Source organism: Panthera leo, chromosome B3 (assembly GCF_018350215.1).
Source record: "Panthera leo isolate Ple1 chromosome B3, P.leo_Ple1_pat1.1, whole genome shotgun sequence".
In the NCBI taxonomy this organism is placed as follows: domain Eukaryota; kingdom Metazoa; phylum Chordata; class Mammalia; order Carnivora; family Felidae; genus Panthera; species Panthera leo.
This window is the reverse complement of record NC_056684.1, coordinates 53,908,878-53,921,239: the sequence shown is the minus strand read 5'-3', so window position 1 is coordinate 53,921,239 and position 12,362 is coordinate 53,908,878. Positions and strand designations below refer to the sequence as shown.

The following is a 12,362-nucleotide window of genomic DNA, read 5'->3' as shown; positions in this document are numbered from 1 at the left end:
ACTATAGAGCAGGACAAGCCAGCCGCCCACACTGCTCTGGGAGGACAGCCTGAACAACATGGTTTGAGACACCTGTCTGGGGAGGAGAGATTGGGATGTCGCCAATTTTTTTCTCCCCATCACCAACACAGTGGGGTTTCAGAGAATAGGACAACAGGCCCCCAATGGAGGCGGGACCTGTTCACACCAAACCCCAACCCTCTGTGCCTGGCAATTGCTCATCTACTAGAGGAATACTGACACTGTGCCAACCAGAAGGCCTCTCCTCCAGACCAGTACAGCCACCAGTCCCAGGCACTAACAGACAACTGTGCTGCTGTTTTGAATGTTAGTCTGTTTCTTTTCTTTTTTCCCCTCTCTTTTCATTTCTTTTCTTCTCTTTTCTCTTCTTATTCTTTCTGCCATCTTCTTCTTTTTCTTTTGGAAACAGGCTCATCCTTTCTGATATGATTTTTGGTCATTTCTTATTATATATATACGTTTTTTTCTTTCTTTCTTTCTGTTTTGTCGGTTTAATCAGGTATGTTTACTCTACTATTTTTACACCTTTTCTAGATCTCCTTTATTTTTCTTTCTCTCTCTTTGGATTAAGCCTTATAACTTCTTTGATTCTCTGCTTCCCCCCCCCCCCCACACACACACCCTTTCATTTTTCTCTTTGTATGGGATCAGACTCCCGGCCCTTTCTTTTTTTCCAGGGTTATGTCAATGAACAAATCAAAGCACACCTGATGGAAGGGCTAAACAATGAATTAGGAGGAGCTTTGTAGAAGACTGACCAGTGGGATACAGCAGCCAAACACATAACAATGAAGCGCATGCAACACTCTCCAAAAACACTTCTTGAAGTGCCAGGCCACGGACAGCATATGACCACTTTTTAATACAGTAGTTCTTGCAGGTGTAGGACACATAACAAGTCATTAAAACATATTAAAGACAGAAGCCTAGTCAAAATGATGAAACAGAAGAATTCTCCCCAAAAGAAATTCCAGGAAGAAATGACAGCCAGAGAATTGTTCAAAATAGATACCAACAATATATCTGAAGAAGAATTTAAAATAACAGTCATAAGACTAATAGTTGGGTCTGAAACAAGCATAGAAGACAGCAGAGAATCTATTGCTGCAGAGATCAAAGACCTAAGAAACAGTCATGATGAATTAAGAAATGTTGTAAATGACATGTAAAATAAACTAGATGCAGTGACAGTGAGGACAGGAGAAACAGAGGAGAGAATAGGTGAAATAGAAGATAAAATTATGGGAAATGATGACGCTGAAAAAAAGAGGGAAAAGAAATTACTAGACCATGAGGGGAGAATTAGAGACCTAAGTGACTCAATGAAACAAAATAATATCCATATTATAGGAGCTCCAGAAGAAGAGACAGAAAGGGGCAGAAGGTTTATTTGAACAAATTACAGGTGAGAACTTTCCGAATCTGGGGAAGGAAATAGGCATCCAAGTCCAAGAGGCACAGAGAACTCCCTTCAAAACAAAAACAAGTCAATACCATGACATATCATAGTGAAACTTGCAGAATACAAAGATATTTCTGAAAGCAGCTAGGGACAAATGGGCCTTAACCTACAACAAGAGACACATAAAAGCAGTAGCAGACCTGTCCACTGAGAGTTGGCAGGCCAGAAGGGAGTGGCAGGAAATATTCAATGTACTGAATAAGAAAAATATGCAACCAAGAATCCTTTATCCAGCAAGGCTGTCATTCAGAATAGAAGGAGAGATAAAGGCTTTACCAGACAAACAAAAACTAAAGGAGTTCATGACCACTAAACCAGCCCTGTAGGAGATGCTAAGGGGGACTCTGAGTGGAAAGCAGTAAAGACTACAAAAGACCAGAGACATCACCACAAGCACAACACATACAGTAACACAATGACCCTAAATCCATATCTTTCTTTTTTAAAATTTTTTAATGTTTTTATTATTTATTTTTGAGACAGAGAGAGAGAGAGCATGAGCAGGGGCAGAGAGACAAAGAGGGAGACACAGAATCTGAAGCAGGCTCCAGGCTCTGAGCTGTCAGCACAGAGCCCAACGAGGGGCTCTAACTCACAAACCATGAGATCATGACCTGAGCTGAATGAAGTCAGACACTTAACCGAATGAGACACCCAGGCACCCCAAATCCATATCTTTCAATAGTCACTCTGTATGTAAATGGATTAAATGCCCCAATCAAAAGACACAGGGTATCAGAATGGACAAAAAAACATGATCCATCTATATGCTGCCTACAAGAAACTCATTTTAGACCTGAGATCACCTGCAGTTTGAAAGTGAAGGAATGGAGAACCATCTGTCATGCTGCCAGACAGCAAAAGAAAGTCGGAATAGTCATACTTATATCAGACAAACTGGATTTTACAAACTGGACTTTGTAGTTACAAACTGTAACAAGAGATGAAGAAGGCCATTATATCATAATTAAGGGGTCTATCCATCAAGAAGATCTAACAATTGCAAATGTTTATGCCCCCAATGTGAAAGAACTCAAATATACAAATCAATCACAAACATAAACAAATGTATAGATAATAATACCATGATAGTAGGGGACTTTAATACTCCACTTACAACAATGGACAGATCATATAGGCAGAAAATTAATAAGGAAACAATGACTCTGAATGATAAATTGGACCAGATGGACTTACCAGATACATTCAGAACTTTTCGTCCAAAAGCAGCAGAACACACATTCTTCTCATGGACCATTCTCCAAAATAGATCACATACTGGGTCACAAAACATCTCTCAACAAATATAAAAGGGTTGAGATCATATCATGCATGTTTTCAGATCTCAATGCTATGAAAATTGAAATTAACCACAAGAAAAAAAAATGGAAAGCCCCCAAATACATGGAGGTTAAAGAACATCATACTAAATAATGAATGGTTCAACCAGGAAATTAAAAAAGAAATTGAAAAATATATGGAAGCAAATGAAAATGAAACCATGACAAGTCCAAACCCTTTGGGATGCAGTGAAGGAAGTCCTAAGAGGAAAATACATTGCAATTCAGGCCTATCTCAAGAAGCAAGAAAGTTTCCCAAATACAGAAACTAACCTCACACCTAAAGGAACTAGAAAGGCAGCAGCAAAGAAAACCCAAGGCCAGCAGCAGAAGAGAAATAATAAAGACCAGAGAAGAAATAAACAATATAGAATCCAAAGAAACAGATCAATGTAGAACAGTAGAACAGATCAATGAATCTAAGAGCTGGTTTTTTGAAAGAATAAACAAAATTAACAAACCTCTAGCAAGACTTCTCAAAAAGAAAAGAGAGAGGACCCAAATAGATGAAATAATGAATGAAAGAGGAAAGATCACAACCAATACCACAAAAATACAAACAATTATTAGAGGATACTATGAAAAATTATATGCCAACAAACTGGACAACATGGAAGAAATGGACAAATTCCTAGACACTCACACTCTACCAAAACTCAAATGGAAAGAAACAGAAAGTTTGAACAGACCCATAAGCAGTGAAGAAATTGAATCACTTAACAATAATCTCCCAAAAAATAAGAGTCCTGGGCCAAATGGCTTCCCAGGGAAATTCTACCAGACATTTAAAGCAGAGTTAATACCTATTCTTCTCAAGCTGTTCAAAAAATAGAAATGAAAGGAAAGCTTCCAGACTCATTCTATGAAGCCAGCATTACCTTGATTCCAAAACCAGACAAAGACCCAACTAAAAAGAAGAACTACAGGCCAATATCCCTGATGAACATGGATGCAAAAAGTCTCAGCAAGATGCTAGCAAATCAAACTCAACAGTATATTAAAAAAATTATTCACCAGGATCAAGTGGGATTCATTCCTGGGCTGTAGGGCTGGTCCAATATTTGCAAATCAATCAACATGATACATTAATGGAAGAAAGGATAAGAACCATATGATCCTGTCAATAGATGCAGAAAAAGCATTTGACAAAAATACAGCATCCTTTCTTTTAAACCCTCAAGAAAGTGAGGATAGAAGGAACATACCTTAACATCATAAAAGCCATATATGAAAGGCCCAGAGCTAATATCATCCTCAATGGGGAAAAACTGAGAGCTTTTCCCCTGAGCTCAGGAACATGACAGGGATGTCCATTCTCACCACTGTTGTTCAACATAGTACTCGAAGTCCTAGCCTCAGCAATCAGACAACAAAAAGAATAAAAGGCATCCAAATTGGCAAGGAAGAAGTCAAACTTTCATTCTTTGCATTTGACATGATACTCTACATGGAAAACCTGGAAGATTCCACCAAAAAAATGACTACAGCTGATACATGAATTCAGCAAAGTTGTAGGATATAAAACCAATGTACAGAAATCAACTGCATTTCTACACACCAATAATGAAGCAACAGAAAGAGATATCAAGGAATAGATACCATTTACAATTGTACCAAGAACCATAAATACCTAGGAATAAACCTAATCAAACAGGTCAAAGATCCATTCACTGAAAACTATATAAAGCTTATGAAAGAAATTTAAGACACAAAGAAATGGAAAAACATTCCATGCTCATGGATTGGAAGAACAAATATTATTAAAATATCAATAATACCCAAAGCAATCCACACATTCAATGCAATCCCAACCAAAATGGTACCAGAATTCTTCACAAAATTCTAAAATTTGTATGAACCACAAAAGACCCCAAATAGCCAAAGTAATGTTGAAAAAGGAAACCAAAGCTGGAGGCATCACAATCTCGAACTTTAGCCTGTATTACAAAGCTGTAACCATCAAGACAATATGGTATTGGTACAAAACAGACATATAGACCCATGGAATAAAACAGAGAACCCAGAAATGGACCCACAAATATATGGCCAACTAATCTTCGACAAAGTAGGAAAGAATATCCAGTGGAAAAAAGACAGTCTCTTTAGCAAACGGTGCTGGGAGAACTGGACAGCAACATGCAGAAGAATGAAACTGGACCACTTTCTTACACTATACACAAAAATAAATTCAAAATGGATGAAACACCTATATGTGAAACAGGAAACCATCAAAATCCTAGACGAGAACACAGGCAACAACCTCTTTGACCTCAGCCACAACAACTTCTTACTTGACATGTCTGCAAAGGCAAGGGAAATAAAAGCAAACATGAACTTTTGGGATCTCATCAAGATAAAAAGTTTCTGCACAGTAAGGGAATCAATATAACTAAAAGGCAACTGACAGAATGGGAGAAGATATTTGCAAATGACATATTGGATAAAGGGTTAGTATCCAAAATCTATAAAGAACTTATTAAACTCAACACCCAAAAAACAAATCATCCAGGGAAGAAATGGGCAGAAGACATGAACAGACACTTCTCCAAAGAAGACATCCAGATGGCTAACAGGCACATGAAAAGATGTTCAAAGTCACTCATCATCAGGGAAATACAAATCAAAACCACATTGAGATACCACCTCATACCTGTCAGAATGGCTAAAATTAACAACTCAGGAAATAACAGATGTTGGCAAGGTTGTGGGGAAAGGGGAAACCTCTCGCACTGTTCGTGGAATGCAAACTGGTGCAGCCACTCTGAAAACAGTGTGGAGGTTCCTCAAAAAGATAGAGATAGAACTACCCTACAGCCCAGCAATTTCACTAGTAGGTATTTATCCAAAGGATACAAAAATGCTGATTTGAAGGGGCACATGCACCCCAATGTTGACAGCAGCATTATCAACAATAGCCAAACTATGGAATGAGCCAAAATGTCCATTCACTGATGAATGGGTAAAGAAGATGTGGTATACACACACACACACACACACACACACACACACACACACACACACACACACATGCACTGGAGTATTACTTGGTGATTAAAATAATGAAGTCTTGTCATTTGCAACAATGTGGATGGAACTAGAGTGCATTATGCTAAGCAAAATAAGTCAGTTGGAGAAAGACAATATCATATGATTTCATGGAATTTAGGAAACAAAAAAGAACATAGAGGAAGGGAAGGAAAAATAAAATCAGATAAAAACAGAGAGGGAGGCAAACCATAAGAGACTTAAATATAGAGAACAAACCATAGGTTGCTAAAGGTGAGGTGGGTGCAGAGAATGGGCTAAATGGGTCATGGGATTTAAGTAGGACACTTGTGATGAACATTGGGTGTTATATATGTAAGTGATAAATCACTAAATTCTACTCTGGAAACCAATACTACACTATATGTTAACTAACTCGAATTAAAAAGAAAAAAAAAAGACTTCCTTTTTTTCCCCAAGGTTCATGAACAAAAGTGTAACGATGGAGACACATTAAGGAAGCCATAGTGCTCCACTGTTGTGTTGAGGGAAGGTTATCCCCTTCTAGAATGCAGCAAGATACAAGCAATTTGTCTCTAATTCAATAGTCTGCTTGGCCAGACCCAGGATGGGCTGAGCTTAAAGATGCTACTTCAAGCATTAACAAGCAAAAATTGTTATAGGACAGCATTTTTTAAAGTTCTTAGAAAATAATTATGCAGACTTTTAAAATGTTCTTCTTAAAATGTTCTTCTAAAAATTTCACAGTATTCTATATCTCATAAGCATTATATATTTGGGTTTAATAGTAACTATGTCAAAATATCTACTTTCTTTAATGCTGAAAGACTCTATTCCAACTTTACATACCATCTCCTACAGTGGTGTTTTCCAAATTTATCCAATCATAATTTCATCTAGGTCCTTATGAAAATACAAATCCCCATACTCCATCCCCTGGAGGTTCTTAATTTGGGAGCCAGAATGAAGAAGCTAGTGAATTGCTATTTTTAACAAATGCCCTCATTAAATCTGATCACTCATCATATAAGAGCTATTTCTAAAGGACAACCCAAAGTAAATGATTTGAAATCCTTTTCTAAAAATATGTGGAAAATGTTGGAGGCCTGAAGATGACATTTCACTACTGATGTCAAATTTATCTCAGTTTGTCACCAAAATGAATAGGAGTTTAGGAAACATGCAGAAAGAGCTCTATACTCAACTAAGGCCGCAGAAACTATAAAAGACCTTTCTACTTTCTCAACTATCTGACCTTCCCTTTCCCCCTCCCTCACTCCCTGTCTTCCTTTCCTCCTTCCTTCAACACTTACCTGAGTTCTTCTCTGACTTCCACTGCCGTGTTCCCTGATATAATGAACACATCATTCATATCATCAGTCAGCATGTTGCAGGCATAGCCAATGTTGATGGCAGTTTCTAATACAAAATAATGTTCAGTTAGAATATTAATTAATAACATAAGTACTTTTCCATAACAGTTTTGAGGCATTGCCCCTTAATGTCAGAGAGACCACAATGAGTAATAAAACACAAGAAACCCAGAGCTAAATTCAAAGACCCAGGTTCCATGACCAAATTCACCACTTGCTAAATCCATGGAGAAGTAGCAACATCTATAAATTCTCAGCCTTCTCATCTAGTTTTTGAAAAAACTTCTTGATTCCCAAAATTACTACTTAAGAAAATACCCTAAGATCCTGTGATACAGTGAAATATTTTTTTCCCTAAAGTCCCAAATACTGCCTCTGAAAGAGCTGACATACTTAATTTAGCAATTATTCAATCTGATGGGGTAGACACATTGAAAAAAACTCACAAAATGTTCATTTGAACAGCAAAAATGCTCTTATGATAGCTTTATAGTTCTCCCACACGCAATATTGCCATTTCCCCATTAAGTAAATAAAACTTTGGAATGTGAGATCACCTCAAAGACCACCCAGGAATGCTGCTACTAGGTAACTGGAGAACTACATAATGTTGAGCAGTCCTTCCTCTCCTTCTGCAGAACTGGACCCTAGGATAATTAGGTAACCCTTCCATCTTCGATAGGGCCATTTGTTTCTAATTCTATTGAGTCATTAGGCTCTAGTTCTTTTCTTTTTTTTATGTTTATTTATTTTTGAGACAGACAGAGACAGAGTACAAGTGGGGAAGGGGCAGAGAGAGGGAGACACAGAACCAGAAGCAGGGTCCAGGCTCTGAGCTGTCAGCACAGAGACCAATGCAGGGCACGAACTCACAATCAGTGAGATCATGACCTGAACCAAAGTCAGATGCTTAACTGACTGAGCCACCCAGGCGCCCCAGCTCTAGTTAATTCTGTAGAACAATTAGATTTTTCTTAAGTCCCAAGGCAATTGATAAAATCTTAGCATATTCTTTGTATATGCCATAGAAATGAAAGTTCAATGAGAGTAAACCTGTGGATATTCATAAGTAAGTGAATAGTTGTGAATGTACCTACTGATCAACACCAAACTCTAAGAAGTCTCTGTTAACACACCACAGAGCTCAACTCTCTAATGTTTATTTTTTATAATCAGTGATTTGGGTGAACATATAGAGAACTGATTTATCCTATCTACAAATCCTCCAATGTCCTAAAAAATATGTAACAAGTAGAGAAAATCTTGAAAACATATGTGTGCCAAGTAACTAAATATTTCTGATTTAGAAATACAGATTTCTAAATCTGATTTAGAAATACAGATGACCAAGCATAAAATGACATTTGTTTTAACCATTACTGATAGCAATAGATCTAAAACGTATTGATCCCTTTTCATTCTTAGGAAACAGAGTACTCTGAACATAATGACTCTTTCTCTGCTGACTTGGTGTTTTGTCATGTCTGAAAGTGGGTCAGCTCTCATTGTACCACTACGTGGGCAGTCCTGGAATTTAGCCAGCTTGCACTGGTACACCTGTGTTGATTGTTAAAATGTCAAAATATTTCCACACGAGTTGATAAAGAGCTGCTTCCCCGAGTCTCCCCAAACCTCCCAAACATCAAGAAACTAACCAAGTAGCCCTGAGGTATCCAATGTGCTGCTCCAGTGCTGTGCCACTCTCTGTCCTAACTGGGGGAGGAAGTACCCATGTGAAACAATAGCTAAACATTATTTAATGCCATTGTTGCCTACAGGTGAAACTATTATATTTAAGAAGCAATTGCACTGAAACTCAAATGACCCTAGGGTATACTACAGAAGATAATTTGTTAGTTTGTTTTCTTTTGTTTTTAAATAATAAATTTTTGTAATGTATTAGCTTTCCTTTTTGTATTTCTACTCCTTACTATTTGAAGGACTGGGAAAATATCTAATTCATTAGGCTTTCTGTTTAAATTTTACCATAGAAATTATTGCCCTCCCCCACCCTCCCTCCCACCGTCCAGGGTGCCTGGATGGCTCAGTTGGTTAAGCATTCGACTTTGGCTCAAGTCGTGATCTCCCGGTTCGTGAGATCTGGGCTCTCTGCTGTCAGCTCAGAGATCACTTTGGATCCTCTCTCTCTCTCTCTCTCTTTCTCTCTGTCCCTCCTCTGTTCACTCACACTCTCATTCTGTCTCAAAAATAAATAAACATTGAAAAAAAGAAATTAATCCCCCCTCTTTTCAAGACATCATCATCATCATCCATTTTCAAATTACCTTGTTTGTCTCCTGTCAGGACCCAGATCTTAATATTGGCTAGTGATAAATTTGTAACCGTTTCAGTAACACCCTCTTGTAACTTATCTTCTACAGCAGTAGCACCTAGTAGCTTTATTAAAAATAGAGAATACCATATGTTAATGCAGGCAAACAACATCCACAATATGTATGGCTTTTAATCACAGAGTTTAGAGGTCAGGGAACATGAACTGAAAATGGAAGTTATGATGCACTGACACAGTAAGCATCTTATTATGTGCAGAGATGGGTTGGGAAGGACCTCAAAAGGAGGCACACCAATTAATGGCAGGGATCCTGGAAGTTAGAATTCACATGAGAGATCTGATCTGCTCAGATAACCTATTAGCATAAACCATCAGAAGCCATTTGGGCTTCTAAGAACTGAAGAACTCCCCAGATGCTTCCCCACTTATGTCAACATGGAAAGGTCCAAAGGAGAGCCCTAATCTCATAGTAAGGATCACCAAAAAGTAGAGTCATTGTCCTAAATTAACAAACCAACAGATGCCATAAACTAAAAAGTGAAGATTCTTGTAGAATATTTTACCCAGAGATGAACATAACATGCTCCTTAGTAACTCATGATAGATGAGCATAATGGCCAACTGGGGCCTCAGGGAGGAGCAGTTTCTAAAGCTCATACTCTGGGAAGCACAGATATCATCAGAACCTCGTGGCCTAGGATGGTTTAGAGCTATAGCCACTCTTCATGGCAAGTTTTCCTGCTCTAAAAAGGTAGATCATAAAGCAGGGAGAAAAAAACCCCAACATATTATCAAGTACATACCAGAGGCTGACAAAGAATAAAGATGCTACTATCTTCTACTTTGAGGGGACAATTGTATAACCTACTGCTAATAGAATTAATCCTCTAGTCTATCTAGGGCCATACATGGAAAACTTGAAGCCAATATATATAGTATGACTCAGTGTTTGAAAGGGGGATATCAGCTGTGTGCAAGATGATTTAGCAATGAATTACTCCCATGCTAGATCTCTAAACACATACTATCCCTTCTGTAAACACAAACCATCATGCTTCTAAATGCATACCATCAAATCCCTTTCAATTTCTTCATATAGCCCAGCTACCCGTTCATCTCTCTCATCTATAAGAGTATTTGCATCTTCAAGCATCTTATGCCATTCTTTAAAGTACTTGTCATCCAGATCTCTGTATGCAATGGCCAAAGTTCGAAGACCTTCCCCTGCAAATTCCTGCAGGAGCAGAAACAAATTTAGGAACCATCAGAGAATAATAATCATGGCAACAACAACAACAACAACAATTTTGTCCCAAGAGTATTATTTGGCCACGCTGACCTCCAACTTTTTAATCTCCTTGGAAATGGGATAGAATGTTTGTATTTTATATTTTATTTCTATGTAGTTAAAACACTCAGGGGAGCTAGCCTTCTCCCTAAAGACAGCTTAAATACCTGCTTAAGTGTCCTAGCTGAGAAGTGATCAACCACACCCATTACTTGAGATATCCATTTGAAGCAACATATATTGGTTCCAACCTATCCCCTACATGAAGAAGCACTCTTGGCAATAAGAGACCTAGCCTGTTTCATGGCTCATGGCACTCGACTTCTAGTGGAGAGGAAAGGCTTCTCAGAGGAACCATAGGTCTCAAATCAAAGGTAGGAGCTCTCTCAAAATATGGCAGCATGACATCTCAATACTCTTGTCATGTTCCCCTTAACAATACAGCTGTTTCTAAAATTAACTGAGTTCTACTTCTGTTTATGCTTGAAGTCTTCCATAAGAAAAAGTACAGATGAATAAATAAATGCTGGTCAGACAACAGAAGTCAAAGCTTATTATGCTGTAATAATAACCTCTAGGGGAAAATGGGAGAGTAAGACCAAAAGTTAATACAAATGTTTACTTCTGGGAAGTAGGACTAGAAGTGGAGGCTAACTTTTACTCATCATTCCAGATCGTCTATAAATTTTCTCATTTTCTGCTATATGAAAGTTTTATTTTAATAATGAAAATTCTTAGAAATTGTAACAACACCATCAAGTCATGTTATTTTTAAAAATCATTATTTTTGAGACGCTGATTTCTATGGAGTTAGTGTGTAATAATTGGTCAATTAATTGAAGAACCATACGTTTCGTTTAGTGTCTCAGTAAACTGACAATCTCAAGTGATACCTCTGATGTTTTATCCTTCTAATAGGAAAAATAAATAAATAAAAACAGGAGACTGGTAGTTGCTTACGTGTCTCACATAGTCACAATAGCTAGAAACATATGTAGATTGCTTTGTGGAAATGCTGGAAACCTCCCACTTTGTCTAGGCCTCCAGTGGTCATTTTATGGGCCTCCACACTGCAAGTGTTTTTATAGCATTTCTGCTCCTTTGGACAGTGCCACCGAGCATATCTTCTCTGCTGTGTTCTGGCTTATAGAAAAGACGTAGGTCTGTGATCAGGCACAAGTTAAGCCATGACACACCCTAATTAGGTAAATGAAAAGAAAATTCAGTGCATATGACAATGATGTGGTTTCGCCCACAGAGACCATGAGAAAAAAATTATCCAAATTTATCCTGTAGGCAATTGGTAGCACTCTGGACATTGCAGTCACATTTTGCAAGACCACCACTGGGTCCCCTACTGATCTGAAAATCTAGTTACTTCCTTGTAACAATCTTTTGTCCTCTTAATTCACAGAAACCCTTCTTTGCCTTTAACTTGCAACCGCACTGAGCATTACCAGTGCTCTCCTCTCTGTTCTGCACAACAGTGAATTAACTCTAAGACGGCATTACAAAAGGGGACAGATGATTTAAGTTATTTAATTAGTGCATGAATCACAAGTTTAATCCTAAATGAGCA

General features: G+C 37.9%; 1 protein-coding gene across 15 annotated transcripts in view; it reads right to left on the bottom strand.

The window, feature by feature from the left end:
- ATP8B4 (ATPase phospholipid transporting 8B4 (putative)) overlaps nt 1-12,362 on the bottom strand; it is a 255,262-nt gene that overhangs the window by 53,578 nt on the left and 189,322 nt on the right. For all 15 annotated transcript variants that reach the window (XM_042942064.1, XM_042942063.1, XM_042942076.1 and 12 more), the window contains 3 exons: nt 10,565-10,729; nt 9,488-9,599; nt 7,143-7,248 (listed from right to left, as the gene is read on the bottom strand). In XM_042942064.1, coding sequence (XP_042797998.1) covers nt 7,143-7,248; nt 9,488-9,599; nt 10,565-10,729 — 383 coding nt within the window. The remainder of the gene's footprint in view (nt 1-7,142; nt 7,249-9,487; nt 9,600-10,564; nt 10,730-12,362) is intronic.